Source organism: Bos javanicus, chromosome 22 (genome assembly GCF_032452875.1).
Source record: "Bos javanicus breed banteng chromosome 22, ARS-OSU_banteng_1.0, whole genome shotgun sequence".
Lineage (NCBI taxonomy): Eukaryota > Metazoa > Chordata > Mammalia > Artiodactyla > Bovidae > Bos > Bos javanicus.
Genome location: NC_083889.1, coordinates 14357016 through 14380750, shown reverse-complemented (window position 1 = coordinate 14380750; position 23735 = coordinate 14357016). Strand labels below are relative to the sequence as shown.

The 23735-nt window shown below is 42.1% G+C and overlaps 1 protein-coding gene across 11 annotated transcripts in view; it reads left to right on the top strand.

Moving 5' to 3' along the window:
* Positions 1-4419: 4419 nt before the first annotated feature.
* ULK4 (unc-51 like kinase 4) overlaps positions 4420-23735 on the top strand; it is a 508471-nt gene continuing 489155 nt past the window's right edge. For 4 of the 11 annotated variants that reach the window (XM_061396049.1, XM_061396047.1, XM_061396040.1 and 1 more), the window contains exons 1-7: positions 4422-4906; positions 10581-10774; positions 14307-14406; positions 16024-16163; positions 19478-19640; positions 22574-22675; positions 23241-23324. In XM_061396049.1, the coding sequence (XP_061252033.1) occupies positions 10637-10774; positions 14307-14406; positions 16024-16163; positions 19478-19640; positions 22574-22675; positions 23241-23324 (727 nt within the window). In that variant the 5' untranslated portion in view covers positions 4422-4906; positions 10581-10636. Of the gene's footprint in view, positions 4907-10580; positions 10775-14306; positions 14407-16023; positions 16164-19477; positions 19641-22573; positions 22676-23240; positions 23325-23735 lie in introns of those variants that run through there. The other 7 variants (XM_061396048.1, XM_061396045.1, XM_061396051.1 and 4 more) reach the window with 6 other exon arrangements.

Below are 23735 nucleotides of genomic sequence, written 5' to 3'. Positions count from 1 at the left end.
AGATGAGGATTATATGCCTGGAGACTCAAATGTTAGTGGCTGAGTTGGGGCTACTTCTGCTATAGATGCTCTGCTTTTCCAAGTGTTTTCTGTGTTCCAGATGGAAAGGCCTTAGATTTTCCATCTGATGATGATTTCCTTCCTTGTTCTTTTAAAATTAATTTTTATTGGAGTATAGCTGCTTTACAATGTTTTGTTACTTTCTGCTGTACAGCAAAAACGGAATCAACCACACGTACACATATATCTTCTCTTTTTTGGGTTTCCTTCCCATTTAAATCACAGAGCATTGTGGAGAGTTTCCTGTGCCATACAGTATGTTATCACTAGTTATCTATTTTATATACAGTAGTGTATCTATGGAGAAGGCAATGGCACCCCACTCCAGTACTCTTGCCTGGAAAATCCCATGGACGGAGGAGCCTGGTAGGCTACAGTCCATGGGGTCGTCAAGAGTCAGATGACTGAGAAGCAACTTCATTTTCGCTTTTCACTTTCCTGCATTGGAAAAGGAAATGGCAACTCCCTCCAGTATTCTTGCCTGGAGAATCCCAGGGATAGAGGAGCCTGGTGGTCTGCCGTCTCTGGGGTCGCCCAGAGTCAGACACGTCGCAACTTAGCAGCGGGAGCAGCAGTGTATCTATGTTAGTCCCAATCTCCCACTTAACATCACCCTCCCCTTTCCCTCTTGGTATCCTTAAGTTTGATCTTTATATCTGTGTCTTGATTTCTGTTTTGCAAATATTTTTTTGGGCTCCAAAATCACTGCAGATGGTGACTGCAGCCATGAAATTAAAAGACTCTTACTCCTTGGAAGGAAAGTTATGACCAACCTAGACAGCATATTCAAAAGCAGAGACATTACTTTGCCAACAAAGGTTTTGTCTAGTCAAGGCTATGGTTTTTCCTGTGGTCATGTATGGATGTGAGAGTTGGACTGTGAAGAAGGCTGAGCACTGAAGAATTGATGCTTTTGAACTGTGGTGTTGGAGAAGACTCTTGAGAGTCCCTTGGACTGCAAGGAGAGCCAACCAGTCCGTTCTGAAGGAGATCAGCCCTGGGATTTCTTTGGAAGGAATGATGCTAAAGCTGCAACTCCAGTACTTTGGCCACCTCATGTGAAGAGTTGACTCATTGGAAAAGACTCTGATGCTGGGAGGGATTGTGGCAAGAGAAGGGGACGACAGAGGATGAGATGGCTGGATGGCATCACTGACTCGATGGACGTGAGTCTGGGTGAACTCTGGGAGTTGGTGATGGACAGGGAGGCCTGGGTGCTGCAATTCATGGGGTCGCAAAGAGTCGGACACGACTGAGCGACTGAACTGAACTGTACTACTTTTTCAGGCTTCCCTGATAGCTCAGTTGGTAATGAATCCACCTGCAATGTAGGAGACTCCAGTTTGATTCCTGGTCGGGAAGATCTGCTGGAGAAGGGATAGGCTACCCACTCCAGAATTTTTGGGCTTCCCTTGTGGCTCAGATGGTAAAGACTCTGCCTGCAATGTGACAGACCTGAGTTTGATCCCTGGGTTGGGAAGATCCCCTGGAGAAGGGAAAGGCTACCCACTCCAGTATTCTGGCCTAGAGAATTCCATGGACTATATAGTCCATGGGGTCAGAAAGAGTTAGACATGATCCAGCGACTTTCACTTTTCACTATTTTTTCTAGATTCCACATATAAGAGATGTTATATGATATTTTCTCCTTCTGACTTCACTGTATATGACAATCTCTAGATCTATCCACATCTCAGCAAATGAACTATTTTCTTTCCTTTTATGACTAATAGTCCATTGTACATACGTACCACATCTTTATCCATTCCTCTGTTGACGGACATTTAGGTTGTTCCCCATATCCTGGCTATTGTAAATAGTGCTGCAATAAACACTGGGTTGCATGTATCTTTTAAAATTACTATGGTTTTCTCTGGCTATATTATGCCCAGGAGTGGGATTGCTAGGTCATATGGCATTTTTAGTTTTTTGAGGATTCTCCATACTGTTCTTCACAGTGGGTGTACCAATTTACATTCCCACCAACAGTGTAGGAGGGTTCCCTTTTCTGCATATATCCTAGCCAGGATTTATTGTTTGTAGATATTTTGATGATGGCCATTCTGACTGGTGTGAGGTGATAACTCACTGAAGGTTTGATTTACATTTCTCTATAAGTAGTGATGTTGAGTAGCTTTTCATGTGCTTTTTGGCCATCTTTATGTCTTCTTTGGAGAAATGTCTACTTAGATCTTTAGCTCATGTTTTGATTTGTTTGATAGTGAGCTGCATGAGCTGTTTATATATTTTGGAGATTAATCCCTTGTTGGTTGCTTCATTTGCAAATATTTTCTCCCATTCCGAGGGTTATCTTTTCATTTTGTTTATGGTTTACTTTGCTATGCAAAAGTTTTTAAGGTTAGTTCGGTCCCATTTATTTTTGTTTTTATTTTCATTACTCTAGGTCGTGGGTCAAAAAAGATCTTGCTGAGATTTATGTCAAAGAATGTTCTGCCTATGTTTTCCTCTCAGGGTTTTATAGTGTCTAGCTTTACATTTGGAGAAGGCGACGGCACCCCACTGCAGTACTCTTGCCTGGAAAATCCCATGGATGGAGGAGCCTGGTAGGCTGCATTCCATGGGGTCGCTAAGGGTCAGACACGACTGAGTGACTTGACTTTCACTTTTCATGCATTGGAGAAGGAAATGGCAACCCACTCTAGTGTTCTTGCCTGGAGAATCCCAGGGGTGGTGGAGCCTGGTGGGCTGCCGTCTATGGGGTCGCACAGAGTCGGACATGACTGAAGCGACTTAGCAGCAGCAGCAGCTTTACATTTAGGTCTTCAATCCATTTTATTTTTTTGTGTATGGAATTAGGGTGGAGAAGGAAATGGCAACCTACTCCAGTATCCTTGCCTGGAGAATCCCCATGGACAGGGGAACCTTGGGGCTACAGTCCATGGGTTGCAAGAGAGTTGGACAGGACTGAGTGACTCAACAACAACAAATGGTATTAGGGAGTGCTCTAATTTCATTCTTCCTTCCTTGTTAAGTGCCATTAGGGTTTAAGTCTTAGAATTTGGGAGGCTTTGTGGTAAATTGATGTGTTCAGTTCCTCGAATCATGAATCCAAATTATTTTGTGAGGACAGTTATAGCCTTTCCCAAATGACCTGGTTTGGCTCCTGAGTAGAAGTGGAACATCTTTTTTAGCTTCCCTAGTTGTTTCAAGAATAAGGGAACTTCTTCAACACAGGTGATGTGTATTTAACCAGTTTTAAGGAAGAACTATATTCCAGATACTTATTTCTAACACTAAGGACGAGGCTGTCAAAACTCAGAATAAACTAGCTGATATTTCATTGTATGTCTTGATTGATTAGGAAGTGAGTACTTTGGCCACCTCGTGCGAAGAGCTGACTCACTGGAAAAGACTCTGATGCTGGGAGGGATTGGGGGCAGGAGGAGAAGGGGACGACAGAGGATGAGATGGCTGGATGGCATCACTGACTCGATGGACTTGAGTCTGAGTGAACTCTGGGAGTTTGTGATGGACAGGGAGGCCTGGCGTGCTGCGATTCATGGGGTCACAAAGAGTTGGACACGACTGAGCGACTGAACTGAACTGAACTGATATATAAGGAAATTTTTTTCCAGATCAAATCTCCTAAATACAAAAAAACCTGACAATCAAGGCCAATTTAAAACTCTTGGGAAGGCAAGAAGGGTTAGAAGTCAAAGAACAGGAGACATGATTAAACCTGAGATGAGAGACAGACACAGTTCCTACCCGTAAAGGTTTGCAGAGCGTGGTCCGTTATCCGCAACATTCACATCACCTTAATAGATATGAGAACTTTGGGGGCTCATCAGATTTACAGAATCAGAAGTTCTGTGGGTGGGTGGGCCCTGTTTTAACCAGAGCTTCAGATAATTCTGATGCCAAAGGTGATTATCTGTGAGCTAACCCCGTGTGGAAGAGAGGAGCTTGTGCTAACTTTTCTAGTAGTTGGAATTTGAGAGTTTGGAGCTTCGAAAGTCATAATCAACCAACTCGAGATCAGGTTTCTGGTCTTTTCTCATGTACAAGAAGGGAGATAATCCGTAACCTTCTCTTTTCTAAAGGAGTAGGAACCTGAGGAGCGATTGTTACAGACTAAGTTGCCCCTTCCACCTAAAAGGATGGAAGAAAACTGAAGACAGTGGAGAAAGGAAGAAATGATGAGGGCACAAGACTGCACTGCCACCAATTATGCAACTGCTACCCAGGAAGGGCCCCAACGACCAGCCCAAAGCCCCGATTCCCCCACCCACTGTCCGGATGGATCAACGCTGTAATACGGGCACCCCATTTCCAGACCCCAGCCAATAGCAACACAAACTTCTCAGCCAATCAGAGCCCTGCGCTTTTTCGGGCGTTCTGCGTGCTGCCCTGGAGACGGGTTGGACCGATCCAAACACGGAGCGGTGCGGAACTCGCAAGGCCGGTCACCGACGCTCTGAGCCTTGCCTTCCCAAGCACGTTCTACCCTGGTTTGGGGTCGATCGGTGGACTCGTCCTAATGGTAGGCGCGGGGCCATTGAAGTTGACGCGGGTCCATTGAAGTTGACCCTAGCAGCTCCATTTCCCGGCCCCAGCCAATGGGAACCGAAACTGCTCAGCCAATCAGCGCTGGGCGCTCAAAGCGGCGTTCTGCGTGCTGCCTTGGAGACGGGCTGGCCGAATCCAAACCCGGAGGGGTGCTTCACCTACACGGTTTCACGGATTCCTTTTGCGTCCCGCCTTGCTCCATTGCTTCGCCCCTGGCCTTTGGCCAGTGGACTCGTCTTCAGGCGTAGGGGCCGAGACGCTAGCACTCACGCTAGGTATCCCATGGACCTGCGGATTCTCACCAGCGAGCGAGCAGGTGAGCCGCAGTGGCGGTTTTAGGGGCCACGAATTTGTGTCCCTGTCTCTCTCAGCGTTCGCCGGTCTGGAGGGGTTCCGCCCACCACTCTCTCTCCCTCCGTGGACCCTTTGCCCCCAGCGCCCCCGCTCTGTTCTGGCTCCGCTTTTTTTGTGCTTGTGTTGAACTCTACAAAACTTTCGATTTAGGGTACGCGGAACACGTCTTCTAGGACCTGGGTTCTGGAGATGCGCTTTATAGACACCTCATATTCGGAGTTTTATCTCTTAAAACTCTGGTTTAGCTTTTCCCGGGTTCTAAGCTGGCCTCGCTGACTGATGTCGTTGGACGTGGGGAGGCAGTGAACGCCTCCAGTTTGAGGGGGCGGGTGCGGGAAGAGAGGGTGTTAACGTAGCGACCTAGAGCCTACGCTTTCGAGGTCAGTCGAAGCTCAAAGCCTACAATTGATTTGGTCCGAAAAGTGCTGCGAGGAGGAGCACCAGTTTAGGGCTCAGTGTAGTGCCCGACTTCTCTTCTGCTCTCGGGAAAGGTTGACTTGGGTTTCTAAGGTAGCGTGCAACCGCAGGGCTAGTTAAAACGCAAATTGCTGGATCCCGCTTCCAGAGTTTTTGATTCAGTAAGGTCTGGGCCCCATGGTGGGGAATTTGCACTTCTCAGTTCCTGGGTGTTGCTAATGCTGCTAGAGAGCGAGTTTAAAGATTTGAAGGTGTGGATGATTAAGAGGAGGTTCTTGTCTTCACCTGCGTGCCCCTGCTGCCTGCCCTTGTTTCAGAGTTTGAGTATAGGCCCAGCCCGCTGAAATCATAAATGCTTCAACTGCTCATAGGTGTGGGTTGCTCTGATGATACCTGGGTGAACTTGCAGATTAAAAGAGACTTAAAAGACGCACAATGCTTTTTAGAAAATGTGCAAGACTAAACTGAGGTGTCTGGGAATGCGCACTTGAATGAGGAAACTATAAAGAAACGCATGGAAGTCAGGAGGGTGATTACTTTTGGGGGGAGTATTGAGGAGTTGTGATTGTTGGAGGCTCAGGGAAGGACTTCTTGGCAAAGTGCTGTGGCTGGTCTGGGTGATTACAAGGATGGCCTTCTTGTAATAATTTTTTATATGTTTATTTTGTGGGTTTTTCTGTATTTGTGTTTTGTTTTACAATTTAAGAAATTACAACATTTTAAAAATGTGCATTAGGAAGTCTGAGGTGAGGAACATCCTTGGACTGAGTAAAAAAAAAATCTTACAGACAATGGTTTTCAAATCTGAAAGATAACTTATAAAATAGTCTGATTGAAAGGAAGTTGAGCCCATAGAGAGAGGAAATACTGCAGGTAATAAACCACCCTTGTCTAAGCCTACTCTGTAATTGATATGTTTTGTTAATTTCAGGTGGTGCCCTGCTCAGATGCCTCTATTCAGTGAAAGATTGAGGAAATGAACTTGGCCCGACTCAAATTCAAAATTTTAAGATTTTTTTTTCTTGTGGCCTAAAATCTTGTTCTGAAGGAATCACTCATCTTATATAAGAACTTATTTTAACATCTTGTGCTGATGTATCATAATATAACCAGTTTGTGAACATTTAAGATCTCAGGTTATTTTTCTTTGACACATAATTTCTCCTGTTAAGGCTGCATTTTGGTGGCTCAGGAACCAAACGACTGCCAGATATTTCTCCAGGAAAAATGGCCTTATTTGGCATCAGCAGGGAATTCCAATTCGGCGTGTGTAACCATGACAAGACATGGTGCAGTTCCGCAGCTTGGCAGGGGAGGAGAAAGATTTTATAAAGGGGAAGAGTAAGTTGGGAAGGCTGTAGTAAACAAAGACTCCATTGACGGAGTCCTTGGTAGGAAAGAAGAGGATTCATTCTTCTTCCAGTTGAGCTCGGCTATCATCACAGGGTATGAGAGCGCCCCACTTCTTGTCTCCCAACTTTATTTAATCGAGATTTTTGTTTAATATGTATATACATATTTTCCATTTCTCTCTTTTGATCAGGATCTTCCTCTGAAAGCATCGCTGATCAAGAGTCAGGTTTTGTAGTTGCAGAGGCTTTTTGTCCCTCTATGTCAGAAAGTATCTTTCCTGGGTGTAGTGTCTCAGGTGGAGGGGAAAGTGCAGAGTGGAAACCTATTAAGATAACAGTTACCAAGGAGGGGTAGGAGAGAGATCTACCAGGCACTTTTAATCTAAAATCTATATGTTATCAAGATCACAGACATTGGTGATCATCTGAAGTCTCATTCCATAATCTAAGGTTTGGCGTTGGCGACCGAATGGTTAGCCCATTCAGGATGGCTGTTCTCTTGGTTTCTGTACATGCCTTGCTCAACCACACCCTACTTCACTCACAGGACTGTCCAATCCTCTTCATTAGTCTCTGGTACCTGATGAGCCCACCTGGCATCAGTTGCCTTGTAAATGGTAGACTCCTCCTCCCTCAAGTAGTGAAGATTGCTGCTCTGTCCTGTTCTGCCTGCTGTCTGCCACACACAGTGGATTGTCTCTCCAGCACCTTGCTTCAGGCATTTAAGACCCCGTGTCCAATAAGTCATTTATGTCTGTTGCTGACTCCAGGCTCTCTGTCTGAGACTGAGCAGTTACAAGGCTCGTGGGCCTTCAGGGTGCAGCCCCGCAGTGACAAACTTCCGCAGGCCAGATCTGCATACCTTGGGAAAGCTGTCTCATTGGATGTTGTCTGCTTTAATTCCACAGAATCTTTACTTTCAGATCCAGTCAGAAGGTAAAGTCAGGTCCAGCAGAGTTCTGCACTTTCTTTAGATGTGTCACATGAATCCAAAAGTTGTGTTCCTTGGAGTTCGGTGGCACAAGGGTTGGTTAGTAATACTCAGTAGGGACCTTTCTAGTGATGCTGAAGATGGTTCTTCCAGAAGTGTCTTTTCCAGTAAACGAACTCTCCAGGTTGCAAGGTGTGATGCTGGAGGTCTTTGTTTCCTGAGGGTGCCCTATAAAAAGACTGCCCTGCCAAAACATGGTTATTTTTCGTAGAAGCAATTAGGCCTTTCAATGTTGGAGTAACTCTCCGTTTATTAGTTGTGGATTGTAAGAAGCAGGAGCCCAGTGCATTGGATGTCCTGTGACTGTCTCAAGAGGTTGAGAGTTTCTGAATTACAGAAGGGGTGGATCTGAGATTTAGAAGGACCAACAGCCATGCTTTTGGTCGAGATATTTGGAGGGCCTCTGTATTTTGCCAGTTGAGTCTTAAAAATGCTGGTCCTTTAGCCCCATAAGAGGCAGTAGACTGTCTGCAAGCAAAGGATTCAGTCCAGTTCGACAACACACAGATCATGACTAAATCATACTTTGTCTGTTAGATGATGCAGTATGTAATCCATTTGCCACTAGTTGATGTTTCCCCAGCGGTATTGATTCATGAAGGCCGTATTTTGTTAGTAGACTGACAAAATGCATGTACAGGGATAAGGAGTGGGGATTTTAGTCTCTCATAGGGCAAGGCTGTTCCTTAGTCCAAACCAAAGCTTTTTCTCTTACCAAACCAACAGTTGTTGAATTTCTAATCTTGTTTTTCCTTTTCTGAGGCCAACTGTTGGCACTTTGCGCCAGTTTTTCTAGATTACCATTTTGGGAAATATCTCTCTGGACCATGACAGAGGTTTGGTTGCTGTTGGTCCCTTTAAGGGCAGCATTTCTTGCAGCAATATTAATAGCAGCCAGATGATTTTGTTCTGCTTCTGGAATGTCAGGCTTAGAATGCCTCAGAATCTTAATAATAGTTCACCTGGCAGGTGAAAGTACTGCTTTTAATCATTTCTGAACATAGGAGCACTTAAAATTTTATTTCTCCTGGAAGTAAGGAAACCACGTTACTTCCTTAGCATTCCAAGATTTTGAGCTACTCTGAAAGCACATCATGAGAAACGCTGGGCTGGAGGAAGCACAAGCTGGAATCAAGATTGCCGGGAGAAATATCACTAACCTCAGATATGCAGATGTCACCACCCTTATGACAGAAAGTGAAGAAGAACTAAAGAGCCTCTTGAAAGTGAAAGAGGAGAGTGAAAAAGTTGACTTAAAGCTCAGCATTCAGAAAACTAAGACCATGGCATCTGCTCCTATTGCTTCATGGCAGATAGATGGGGAAACAGTGGAAACAGTGTCAGACTTTATTTTTTGGGCTCCAAAATCACTGCAGATGGTGACTGCAGCCATGAAATTAAAAGACGCTTACTCCTTGGAAGGAAAGTTATGACCAACCTAGACAGCATATTCAAAAGCAGAGACATTACTTTGCCAACAAAGGTCCGTCTAGTCAAGGCTATGGTTTTTCCTGTGGTCATGTATGGATGTGAGAGTTGGACTGTAAAGAAAGGTGAGCACCGAAGAATTGATGCTTTTGAACTATGGTGTTGGAAAAGGGTCTTGGGAGTCCCTTGAACTGCAAGGAAATCCAACCAGTCCATCCTAAAGGAGATCAGTTCTGGGTGTTCATTGGAAGGACTGATGTTGAAGCTGAAACTCCAATACTTTGACCACCTGATGCAAAGACCTGAGTCATTGGAAAAGACCCTGATGCTGGGAAAGATTGAGGGCAGGAAGAGAAGGGACGACAGAGGATGAGATGTTGGATCGCATCATCGACTTGATGGACATGGGTTTGGGTGGACTCCGGGAGTTGGTGATGGACAGGGAGGCCTGGTGTGCTGTGGTTCATGGGGTCGCAAAGAGTCGGACACGACTGAGCAACTGAACTGAACTGAAAGCATATCTACTATCAGTATAAGTATTGACACTTCTGTTCTTGGCTGAAGTATAAGCCCCTGTTGTTTAGTTGCTAAGTTATGTCTGACTCTTTGCAACCGCATGGCCTCGTAAAAGACTACATCAGATTGTTATTCACTCATGAATATAAGGTGATTTTGTTGGCCAAGAAAATGAAGTTGTTTTAGTGGGTGGTTTAAAAAAAATAATTTGAAAGAGTTGGCAAACTTTCTTCAGTAAAGGGCCAGGTAGTAAATATTTTAGAGGGTGTGCAGATCATAGGGTCACTCTTACTACTACTCAACATTGCTGTCATAGCTGGAAAGCATCCTTAGACAGCATATAAATGACTGGACATGGCTGTGTTCCACTTATTTACAAAGGACTCAGCAGGCTGGATATGGCCCAGGAACCAGTAGTTTGCTGACCACTGACTTCGAATAATATTTGAATTGACTCTTAAAATCTCTGTGGGTTAGATAGAAAAACTATCATTTCATATTTATTTATATAGTGTTTTCACATGCATTGTCTCATTTCTCATAATTTATGGTTAGATGGAGCTTACTACCCCATTCATTACACAGTTACTGACACAAAGTGCTTTCCGGTGTAACAGAGTAAGAGCTGTATCAAGATACATTGACTGAAATCTCATTCATTCCCTGGTTTTGTTCCATGTGTTCAAAATAGCTGTCATTTTCATTATTTTTGTTACGGTCTTGTCATTAGGGAGTTGAATATTGGTTTTTGAATTTTTTTTTTCTTAGTTTTTTTTCATTTTACAAAAACAAAGATACTTGTATCAACATTTGTAGGTGGATTTTTGAATTGATAGAATTACTAGATTTATTGATTACATATTAAATAGCTTAGGCTAATCAATCATGCAGCTAGTTTGGGTTTTGAAGTGTCATATTTGTTTACTTTTTAGGAGTTAGAGATGCTATTAGGCTGTCATTTTACCGAAGGTGAGAAGTCAACCCAGAGATGGAAAACTTCATCCTGTATGAGGAGATTGGCCGAGGAAGCAAAACTGTGGTCTACAAGGGACGACGGAAGGGGACCATCAATTTTGTAGCTATTCTTTGTAGTGATAAGTGCAGGAGGCCTGAAATAACCAACTGGGTAAGTCAAGTATGTTTCTCTCCCTTTGGGAAGAGATGATCAGATGGAGTAAGTAGTATGTAAACAGAAGTCCCTGAACTCACTGTAGCAGACGGTCCATTTTCAGTCTGGAATGGGTGACCTTCTCTCTTTAGTGCCAGTAGTCCTGAATAATGGCTTCTAAACATACTCAAGTATCAATAATTAGCAACTTAGATTTCTGGTTTTTGTTTTTTTTATGAGTCAGGGAAAATACAGTCTGTATCAGATCACTTAAGAATAAATTTATTTGAATGTGACAGGACTTAGCTGTGGCAGTTGGGATCTAGTTCCTTGACCAGGGATCAAACCCTGGCTCCTTGCATTGGGAGCTAGGAGTCTTAGCTACTGGAGCATCAGGGAAGTCCCTAGATCATTTACTTTTAAATTTAGTACATGATTATGAAGCTTTCCAAAGGAAGGACATTAGGTGAGAGTAACTTGGGTTTAAAATAGTTGTACCACTTTACATCCCAGACTCCTTGGACCAAACCTAGCTATTTTTTTTAATTGTGGAAAAATACACATAACAACAGAGAAGGCAATGGCGCCCCACTTCAGTACTCTTGCCTGGAAAATCCCATGGACAGAGGAGCCTGGTGGGCTGCAGTCCATGGGGTCGCTAAGAGTCGGACACGACTGAGCAACTTCACTTTGACTTTTCATTTTCATGCATTGGAGAAGGAAATGGCAACCCACTCCAGTGTTCTTGCTTGGAGAATCCCAGGGACAGTGGAGCCTGGTTGGCTGCCATCTATGGGGTCGCACAGAGTGGGACACGGCTGAAGTAATTTAGCAGCAGCACACATAACGAAGTTTATCATCTTAACCATTTTCAGTATGTAGTTTAATATTGTCAGTAAGTATATGCCTATTACTGTGCAGCCGTCACCATCTTATATGAGGTACCTTTCAGAAACAGTACAATACAATGGTGATTGCCAGGGAAAGGGGAAATGGGGAGTTATTATTTAATGTGTAGAAATTTTCATTTTTGCAAGATGAAAAGAGTTCTGAATGAATAAGTACCACACTCTTGGTACTTAGCCAAAAGAGTTGAAAACTTAGGTCCACACAAAAACCTGCACACAGATGTTTACAGCAGCTTTATTTGTAATCAATAAACAAACTGGAACATATATACACTGGAATACTGTTCATTAATAAAAGGAAATGGGCAGTCAAGCCACAAGTAGACACAGAGGAACCTTAAATGGACATGGTTTGGTAAGAGAAGCCAGTCTGGAAAGGCTGCATAGTGTATGATTCCAACCATGTGACATTCTGGAAAAGGCAAAACTATGGAAACAGTAAAATGATCAGTAGTTGCCAGAGTTTGGGGGGTCGGGGAGAGTGGGAGGGATGAATAGGCGGAGCACAGAGGATTTTAGGGCAGTGAAACTCTTCTATATGATAGATGCTATAATAATACAAGTCATTACCGATTTTTCCAAACCCATGAAATAGTCGGTTTTCCCCAGAGGCCCTACCATTATACATGCCCACAGCAGTGTGCGAGGGATCTCATTTCTCCACACTGTGGCCAACACTTGTTATTTTTGTCATTATTGTTATTTATTATTATTTTAAACAGCCATCCTCACCTGTGTGAGGAGGTGCTGGCTTTTGAAAGGCATGTGGACAGTTGAGGGAAGACAGCTGTATGGGACAAGATGCTCTCTAGTTGGTTGATTTGGAACAGGAGGAATTTCTCTTCTGATTACGTTTTCACTGAGGTGAGAATCTTGTCTTCACTTAGGGGAAACGGGCAGGCAGTGTTCCAGAGAAAAGGAAAGAAAAGATGTGAATAGGTTTACCTGGAGGGCAGACTGGCTGGGGCCCTTTAGAGTGGGGACCATCAGAGGAAGGCAGAGCAATCAGCATGGTTTGTGTCTGCTTCAGTGCCTTAGGTGTATGTAGACTGTGGGGAGGGTTGGATTGAACCAGAATTGCAGTCCTGGAGCGAGTGAGCTGGAAAGTGAGTGAGTGGTGGTCATGGATTAGGATGTGTGGAAGAAATTTTGGAGAGAATAATGTTACCAGTTAAAAAAAAAAAATCTAGCAATGCTGTCCAATAGATATATAATGGGGGTTATAAATCTAACTGTAAAGTACATAGTATCTACATTGAAAAAGGATAATAAATAGGTGAAATTCATCTTATTAATATATATTAATCTCATGAGATTAATAATACCATGTATTATTTTTTCAGCGTGTAACCATTGAGAGATTTTTCTAATTCTGATGTTGGTTGTTGGGTGTCTGGTGTGTATTTTACACTTGAAGCTCATCCCGGCTGCCGCTCCAGAGCACAGTGGCCCTCTGTGGCGAGTGCTGGCCACACTGCCTCCTGCACTGGCCAGCGGCGGCCGCACATGGGCGATGGAGGTCCGGGTGGAGGGTGAGATCGGCAGAGCAGTGTCTGGAAGAGTAGGTACTTGGCAAATATTGAGTGATGGGCAGGGTCAGGAGGAATGTGCTGTGGCCTGAATTCTTTTGGGGTTTCTGTATCTCCTTTATTTTTTCGCTAGGACCTCCCCTTCCCGAGCCAGAATTAGCAAGGATCCCTTTAAACTTATTTACCCAGGGTTCTCCCCGTTCTCTAGTGGCCTTATATTGGGGATTTATTACAAGATGCTCCTCAAATTCTCCCTTGGTCACTCTGTTTGGTTTTCTCCTCATCTGTCTTCTAAGTCATGTAGATTAGTTTTCCTTTATTTTTGTTACAATATGAGCCCACCAAGTTGTTACTGGAGCATGCCAAATTCCATTTCTTAAACAGGGAGCTCTGTATTTCTACAAATTATGGGCTCATTAGCCTGTGTTGAGTGACAGTAGAATTTCTGTTTTTTTTTTTTATTAAGAAAATCAGAAAGCAAGGATCCAGTGCACTTTGATAGTCATCAGCAATTGAGTCTTGATGTTCTATACACATTTTTGTAGTCTTAGTTCCTATATTTAATGGGATTTTTAAATGGGGAAAGCCAAAAATCCCCAAAGCTACTTAATATTTTTTAATGGACACGCTTTTGCATCTTTATTACTGAGTTTTTGAATTCACTCTTTTTTTTGGTATACAAGTATTCTTATAATCCATTGGAAATGTACATTTTAAGATCAGTATGTTCACATTAGGGCTTCCCTGAAGGCTCAGATGATAAAGAATCCACCTGCAATGCAGAAGATAGGAGTTTGATCCCTGGGTCAGGAAGATCCCCTGGGGAAGGAAATGGCAACCCACTCTAGTATTCTTGTCTGGAGAATTCCATGGACAGAGAAGCCTGACAGGCTGTACAGTCCATGGGGTTGCAGAGTCAGACACGACTGAGCGAGTAAGCACATAACCATCATTCTTAATGTCTATATTTTAAATTATTTATTATTTTATTCCTCTGAATAAGTTCCATTGTTTTCTTATGTATTTCCCAGGTGTGATATTTAGGTGTTTCTTAATAGATTCAAAGGTTTTAAGAACTTTTTTTCTCAGTGTGAATGCTGTGTGTTTTTATAGGTCCGTCTCACCCATGAAATTAAACACAAGAACATTGTAACTTTTCATGAATGGTATGAAACCAGCAATCATCTCTGGCTAGTTGTGGAACTCTGCACAGGTAGGAGCCAAGAAGTGCTACGATTATAGTCACCGTGTATTGCTTTGAAAAAATATGTGATGTAGGTTTTGTTATTTTTCACTTTTCCTTCTATTATGAATAGAAGCATACTATTGACTACATTAACTTGAACATCTGTTGTTTGATATATTAGGGACAGGAAAAAAGCAAAGGTGTTTGGTAAGAGGAAGAGATGCAGTTTAGGGTTAACTTTATTTTGGTATAAAATAATACTAAATCATCTTCATAAAATTTAGACATAATTTTTAGTGATTGATCAAACAAGTTTTTCCATTCAAGAAAAATAAAAGATTTGAGGTAAACTATCTATTGCCTAATTAGTTCTTATTTTTTTATTCTTATGCAAAGGATACTTACATTAGTAAAACTTAAGCAATATAGAAAAATAGATGGATCAACAAATTCTACCACCTGGCAATAATTAGAGATAACATAGCTCTTGCTTGATAAAATTTTCCAAGACTGTATACAGAGAGAAAGGTGACTAAATACATAGGTTTTGTCTGGACTTTTAGTTTCAGTGTGTTTAGGAAAAAATGTAAGAAGTACCACAGTTATACATTGAGTAATAATAAAGAATCATTAAATATTAAGATAAAATGTAATAATTTCTAGCTTTATGAGTCTCTGACCTATTGGCCCTTAGAATTTATAAAGCAATTATGAAAGAGCTTATCTGGAATTGTAAATTATTTGCATTTTGCATTTTATTTTTTGAATCAACGGGAGGAGACAGTGGTTTAATTTCTTTCATAAGATGTATACACTGTTGAGGTGATCAGGGGACTCCACCTGTGTTACTTTTTGTTTCAGCAGTTATTTCTGACCCCTGGCTGTTGTAACAACCTAACTCATTTATACCTGTGTTTGGAATGGTTCCTCACTCACCGAGCAAAATGAACAGAACTCAGAATGCCTCCTACCTTCATCACAGGAATTCTGATTGAACTTTCAGCTGCCAGCTAAGACTTCCTTTTCTGTGAACTTGACTTCTGATTATAATCTTGATCCTAAAAAAAAAAAAAAAAGTTTGTTTCTGACACTTAGGTGGTAGAGTTATGACAGGGACCTTGGAAGGATATAGACGTGGAATTCACAGTATGTCTGCCACTGACCTATTATTACATCAGAGTTTGTAATTTCCTAACACTTAAGGAAGAGCACCTTTTTGTGTCAGGCAGTACTTGCGGAATGTGACCTAGCTTTGCATGGGGGTAAACATGACTGTCCTTTGCACAGTGTGATTAAAGTGTACCGTTTACAGTAGCACTTAACACTAATTTCTGTAGCTGTTTCTTTCCCAAGGGGTCTGGAGTGAGAGATCACAGTGCCAGAGTGATTCTTCTTCACTCCACTGGCATATTTATTGACTGTCCTTCCAGGCCGAGCAGCCACTCGCCCTTAGCTGGCTCTGGACTGTGGAGCTTCCTGTTAGGCTTCCTGGACCAGTGTTCATTCACGAGTATGTTTCCCCGTCAGATTGTCCAGATGGACTGATTTGATCATGTTTTAATGCTCAGGTCCCAGCATGGAACCTTTCTAGAGGCACTGTGTAATGCTGGTGGGTTAAAGTGGGTGATTTTAATCAACTTGCAGGTGGTTCTTTAGAAATGGTTATTGCTCAAGATGAAAACCTCCCAGAAGATGTAGTGAGAGAATTTGGGATTGACCTGCTGACTGGATTACACCATCTTCATCAACTTGGCATTCTCTTTTGTGACATTTCTCCCAGGAAGGTAATTCATAAACGTTTTGATTCCCTGACTGTTTGTGTCTCAATTTATAATGCTTCCTCAAAGATATTTTTATTTTTAGATACAACTTTGATCTATTTAGAGCATCTTGAAATTTTTTAGTCAACATTTTTTTTTTTAACAAAAGGAAGTACATAGTATTATATTTTAGGTTCCTATTTAGCTGCCTATTGAAGTACCTTTTAGAAAGTGAAATCTCCCCTCCTTTCAGGATTCTCGGAGTGAGTATCATTGCTCTTGAGGTATGTTGTGGTTGATGAGCTCAAGAGACCTATAGAATAAGACTCTTCATTCTTAAATTATAGTTCACACTTATGAGCCATTATTTTAGTTTGATAATGACATTCTTGACAATGTGTGTTTGATTCCTGCTATTTTATATCAAACGTTTTTCTTTTCTGGTAGAAATAATTACCCATCGCTAGATGTGTTTCTGGAGAAGGCAATGGCACCCCACTCCAGTACTCTTGCCTGGAAAATCCCATGGACGGAGGAGCCTGGTAGGCAGCAGTCCATGGGGTCGCACAGAGTCGAACACGACTGAGCGACTTCACTTTCACTTTTCACTTTCCTGCATTGGAGAAGGAAATGGCAGCCCACTCCAGTGTTCTTGCCTGGAGAATCCCAGGGATGGGGGAGCCTGGTGGACTGCTGTCTGTGGGGTCGCACAGAGTCGGACACGACTGAAGTGACTTAGCAGCAGCAGCAGATGTGTTTCAGTGTTGTAGAGTCACAGACCTCCTTAGTGTCTGAGTCACATCAACACTGACACTGAGATGCTGTGTGTCCTGGACCCGTTACCCTTTCTGTCTCTTTGTACCTTAGGTTTCTTGCCTGTGATGTGGCGGGGGTGGGGGGGGGTAGATATTTCAAGGAGATAGTGAGAATTACATATTATGTTTAGGTGAAATTCGCAGTCAGTGGCACCTGTTACCTTTACAAGTTCATACTCTGAGGGATTGTATGTGTTACTGGTCTTAGTTGCTACTACTTTTCCTTTGTTAATGGAATGAAAAGTTGAGTATGTTCTTGTTAAATGTTACTTTAGGCCATCTGTAGAAGAATGTAATGAAATCTACAAAAGAAAAACTCCATAAAAACTCTGTGTTAACAGACATTCTTATTTGAAATATTCATATACTTGTATGAAGGCTATAACCACTTAATTGTGTTACAGCCCTGAAAGTAGCTGTGGACAATGTGTAAATGGATGGGTGTAACTTTGTTTCAAAAAAACCTCTATTTGTGGACATGGAAATGTCAGTTTCATGTAATTTTTACCTGTCAAGTATTATTTTCATTTTTTTCAACCACTTAGAACCAGGCAATTTTTTTCAACCACTTAGAACTCCACTCCAGTACTCTTGACTGGAAAATCCCATGGACAGAGGAACCTGGTGGGCTGCAGTCCATGGGGTCGCTAAGAGTCTGACACAACTGAGTGACTTTACTTTGACTTTTCACTTTCATGCATTGGAGAAGGAAATGGCAACCCACTCCAGTGTTCTTGCCTGGAGAATCCCAGGGACAGGGGAGCCTGGTGGGCTGCCGTCTATGGGGTCGCACAGAGTTGGACACGACTGAAGTGACTTAGTAGTAGTTAGTAGAACCATAAAAACCATGTTTAGCTCATGCTTGTACAAACATAGGCAGTAGCAGTATATGGCCCAGAGGCTATAATGTGCCAGCTCCTACATGTGAGCTCTTTAATGAGGTCTCATATCAGCTGTTCATAATCTTGGAGCTTCAGGCTGATTTATAAGGTAACTTTTACTCTAGAACTAGGTTTGGAGGAGTTCCAGCAGGATGCTTATTTTTGTGAATGGAGTTCTGTTGGAACAGCCACGCCCTTTGATTTATGTATTGTCAGGGGTTGCAGACTTGAGAAGTCAGGGCAGAAACCGTATGGCTTGCAAAGTCCAAAATATTTACTAACTTAAAAAAAATTATCTGCCACCTACTGGTGGTTCTACAAGTGTGTTCCCTGGACCAGCAGCATCAACATTACCTGGAACTTGTTAGAAATGCAGGTTGTTGGGCCTCACCCCAGACCGGTTGAATCAGAAACTCAGGGTAGGGACTAGTTATTGTCAGTTATTGTCTTCACCTGAACAAGGCCTTCAGGTGCTCAAAAAAACCACAAAGTTTAAAAGTCACGGGGAGGGAGGAGGGAGGAGGGTTCAGGATGGGGAACACATGTATACCTGTGGCGGATTCATTTTGATATTTGGCAAAACTAATACAATTATGTAAAGTTTTAAAATAAAATTTAAAAAAAGAAAAAAAAAAGTCACTGTGGTAGACTTAACTGACATCCTTAATATTTGTGACTAGAAGTAAAGAGTAAACTTTAAATTGCTTTTGAGATCAAAAAGCCCCTTGCAAGGAAGGGAAAAGGTAAAGGTAAGAGAACACTGGTTCCTGGTATAGTTTCAATAATCAACAGATAACTTCTCATCACAAATTATATTAGCAGACTTGAGCACTTTCCATATGCCAGTCATGGTCAGAAGCCCTTTGCATCATGTGTAACCTCAATCCTTAAAACTATCTGAAGTATCACTTTCCCCATTTTATAGGTGAAGAGACTGAGATTTACAAAGGGTAAGTAATTTCTGCAGGTTAGACTGCCAGTAAGTGGTGAACCTAGGGGTCAAATCTAGGTCTGTAACTTCAGAACCCTTAGTCTGAACCCTAAATCACACTTCATCATTTAAATAAACAATGCCTAGGACTGGTGGGTTTCCAAATCCTCTTTCAGCTGTTACTGAGGGTTCGTGAGTAGATTGTTTCATGTACATTCTTCATCTTTCCCAAAAGACTGCTGTTTCCCTCTGTGGTTTTATGACACATTTTTCATCTGCATCTGAGAAGGGAGAATTTAATATTTGATTCTGATAGTGTTGGATTTAAATTTCCTAAGCTGCTTTTTGGGGCTTCCCTGGTGGCTCAGTGGTAAAGAATCCTGCAGTGCAGAAGACCCAGGTTCAATCCGTGAGTTGGGAAGATCCCTTGGAGGAGGGCATGGCAACCCACTCCAGTATTCTTGCCTGGAGAATCCCATGAACAGAGGAGCCTGGTGGGCTCCAGTCCATAGGATTGCAAAGAGTTGGACATGACTGAAGCGATTGAGCATAGCATCTTCTTTTAAAAAAAATTGTGTTTAATTTTCTGAGTTGTGATGAAGCAAGAAAGCCAACAGTCAGGGTTCTGTAGTGAGATTATAAGAGGTACGGATGGAAATGCAAATTACTTTGAATTTGTGTTTGAACACATTTGTTTCTTCACCTTTATAGATACTCTTGGAAGGGCCTGGAACACTGAAGTTTAGTAATTTTTCCTTGGCCAAAGTGGAAGGTGAAAATTTGGAAGAGTTCTTCACCTTGGTGGCAGCAGAAGAAGGAGGAGGTGACAGCGGGGAGAATGTAGTGAAGAAAAGCATGAAAAGTAGAGTGAAAGGTATGAGGCGAGCTTCAAGGTCCGAAGTCCAGTGGTGGGCCGCCCAAGTCCTGTGTTTTGGAGAAAGTGTCCACCTTTCATGTTGCCAGCCAAATGATGTATTGAAAATAAATAATAAGGACCAGGAGAAGCCTGGATTTATGGATGGCTTTGTCTAGGACCTAAGGGTTTCCATGTGGGTCTAATGCCGTTTAAAGCACAGGGAACCTCTGACAAAGCCTTCTCATTCACTTCATCACTGACCGCTCGTTAGAACGTAAGGAAGGGGATTTTGTCTCCCTTCCTGCTGTATCCTCAGCACTTAACACTGGTGTCTGGCACACAGCAGCAGCTCGGTACATATTCAGCATTGTTAAGGAGCTAATATTCTGCAAGTATGGAAGATTTTTAGGGGTGCATCCTTGGGAGGTGGTTTTGACAGATGGGGCCTAGGCTGTTACCTCGCTGTGCTTGAGGGGAGAGTGTGAAGTCAAATTTCTTTTTTTTTTTCCTACTTTTTTTTTCTTTTGACCATGCCATGTGACATGTGGGATCCTAGTTCCTTGACCAGGAAGTCATATTTCTTATATGAGAACTTTGGATAGAAGTGATAAAGATCTTTTTTCCTAAGTTCCTGGTGCAGTACTTGAGACTTTGGCCCAGTGAGACTCACCAGGAAGCAAAAGGCACTGGGAGAGAGGGCGGCGTCCCTGGGCCTGGTGGTCACATGGCCTTGATGACAAGAAGGAGGTAACGTGATAGGGAGCAGCAGGTTAACCAGAGGCCCATAAATATGAGGAAAGAAATGTAACTTTCAGGGTTAGTGTTGAAGTAAAATTTCATGCCCAGGAAGAAGGCTCTTTAAATCCTCAAGTATTGCATGGGTGAAAATGAGTATTGTAGACTGTGCTTTTATTATAGAAAATGAGGGCGGTATGTTTCAGGAATGTACCTTTTGAAATAGTCCCTTCTAAAGGGGAAGAGGGCTGTGTTATAGAGAAATGTCAGTTTTTAGCAGTGATGCTTGGTCACTTCTGAGCTGAATCCAAGAACAGTCCCCATGAGGGGGGCATGTTAACCTCTTTTCTAGTGACTGGTGATTACTCACTTCATGGGAAGGACATTCTCATTGGAAGATAGGAAACCCTGAGTTTTGGCAGATGTTCTGTAACTGTCCAACTCTGTGGCTTAGAGCATGTGAGGGTACTTTCCAGGCCTCAGCTGTTCATGTCAGTAAGCAGGGGTGCTTTCTAACTCTGGAATTTGGTATTTCTGGGTAATACTAAATTCTATCCAGTGTACGTGGTAAACACTAGTACTGTTAACCAATGGCTGCCTGTTCCTCTTCTGGATACATGGTAGGTTTGCATCGTCCCTGCCACAGCTCACCAGGTATGCACAGAAGTCTTTTTGAGTTGGGAGTTTTAAGAGCCCGTATTAAGTTAACCACATTCTTTGCCCCCACCTTGCTGACTTAGGAAGCATGTACTGAAATGTAGCCTGGGTCTTGGATGGACTGACTGTGAGGATCGAAGCCTGTTGGCTGACCTGTAGGCGATGTGTAGTTTCATGATGAAGAAACTTGTGCAGTTAAGCCAGTGAGAATTTGGAGTGCTGACTTCTATATAACTTAATCTGTCCTAATCAAGATATTGTTGATAACAATCAAAAGTTCTTTTCTTACAACTATTTGAATTGTTAATTTAAAAGAATGCACTTCAGTGTCCACACCTCTTACTCAGGTGATTATTCAAAAGGTTTGTATTTCAATACATTCTCACATATGCAGATAATACCACTTTAATGGTAGAAAGTGAAGAGAAACTAAAGAGCCTCTTAATGAGGTGAAAGAGGAGAGTGAAAAAGCTGGCATAAAACTCAGCATTCAAAAAACCAAGATCATGGCATCCAGTCCCATCAATTCATGGCAAATAGAAGAGGAAAGAATGGAAGCAGGGACAGATTTTATTTTCTTGGGCTCCAAAATCATGGCGGATGATGACTGCAGCCATGGAATTAAAGGATGCTTGCTTCTTGGAAGGAAGGCTATGATAAACCTAGACAACATATTAAAAAGCAGAGACATTACTTTGCCTATAAAGGTCTGTCTAGTCAAAGCTGTGGTTTTTCCAGTAGTTGTGTATGGATGTGAGAGTTGGACCATAAAGAAGGCTGAGCACCAAAGAATTGATGCTTTTGAACTGTAGTGCTGGAGAAGACTCTTGAGAGTCCCTTGGACAGCAAGGAGATCCAACCAGTCAATCCTAAAGGAAATCAGTTCTGAATATTCATTGGAAGGACTGTTGCTGAAGCTGAAACTCTAATACTTTGGACCCTGATGTAAAGAGCCGATTTGTTGGAAAAAACCCTAATGCTGGGAAAGATTGAAGGTGAAAGAAGAGGGCAGCAGAGGATGAGATGGTTGGGTAGTATCACTGACTCAGTGGACTTGAATTTGAGCAAACCCTGGGAGATGATGGAGGACAGTGGAGCCTGTTGGGCTGCAGTCTGAGGGGTTGCAGAATCTGACATGACTTTGGGACTGAAAGCAAGTGCTTTCTTAGCAAGTGCTGTACTTAGTCGCTCAGTTATGTCTGCCTCTTTGCAATCCTGTGGACTGCAGCCCACTAGGCTCCTCTGTCTATGGAGATTTTCCAGGCAAGAATACTGGGGTGGGTTGCCAAGATCTCCTCCAAGGGGTCTTCCCAACCCAGGGATGGAACCCAGGTCTCCTGTGTTGCAGGTGAATTCTTTACTGACGGAGCCAAGGGAAGCCCTCTTGGCAAGTGGGACCTTAAAATTAGAAAACATATAAAAATGTGAAATATGCATGAAGATCTATTCATGTGCATGTTCTCCGATCTTTTTTCACTTCACCTAGTCTTTCCGAGGTGTATTTGTGTTGGCAGCAGTATGAATGTCTAACAAAACTGTCCTTTCACCTTTATTTTTAGGATCTCTTATCTATACAGCTCCAGAAATTGTGAGGGGTACCGACTTCTCCATCACCAGTGACCTCTGGTCCTTGGGCTGCCTGCTCTATGAAATGTTTTCAGGTGATTACATTCTGGTTCAGTTTAAAATCAGAGCTGGACACACATACATAATGGTTACATATGTAGTTTGCAACGAGTTTACCTGTAAGAGGTGAAAAAGCAGATTTTTCTAAGTTTTTCTATATACTAGTTTTTGCTGACTTGCTTGGTTGTCTCAGCACGTGCAGGTTTTTAGGAACTTTTGACAAGGATATTTTTCATGGTAATCAGTTGAAATGTTGAAATATGCCTAACTGTTGAAAACTGATTATTCGTAGAACATCTTGTAAAGGTACCTTTGACTATGAATTTTCAGATGTGTCCAGTGGCCCATGCAACTCTTGGAGTATGGTTATCCATAAGTGAATTTTGTATTTTTAGGATGATAAATTTTCAATTGTAGAAATATAAAAATATATAGACAGTGTGCCTGGTATATACCCAGCGTTCAGTAATTAATTATGCTATATATGTATACATTTCCTATAAATTATGTAGTTTTGAACTGTCTGTAGTTGAGATTCATTAAGAATTATTGGTGGTAGCAAACTGTTGTTTAATTTTGCAAGCTTTCGTTTGATTTAAGGAAAGCCTCCATTCTTCTCAGAATGTGTCTCAGAACTAATTGAAAAGATTTGTTATGAAGATCCTTTGCCACCTATTCCAAAAGGTAGGATTTCTTTTTTATTATAAATGTAGTCGATTTACTACACGGACCAACGGTGCATTTTTATCCCAAAGTGTTTCTGTCGATTCATAACCCCTCAAATTTGTGTTTTCTGAATAGTCACACATTGATATTTTTAGAAATGTTAGTATTCCCTTTGCCATTTTTAAAAAGATGCTGAAACGGAAAGCAGAGTACTATTAAGTTCCCTCATTTAAAAATACAAATTATTTTGTCCTCCTATCAAAAGAAGTCTGGTTTAAAGATTTAAAACTCAAACTTTTATGTCATTTTGGTGTGTTCATATGTCTATACCATTTACTTAATATGTACTCATGTCCCATGTAGTGTTTGAATAGGAACAAATCAAGCATTTCTCAGTCTTGTATCTTGAGAAATTAGAATGCTACTCTG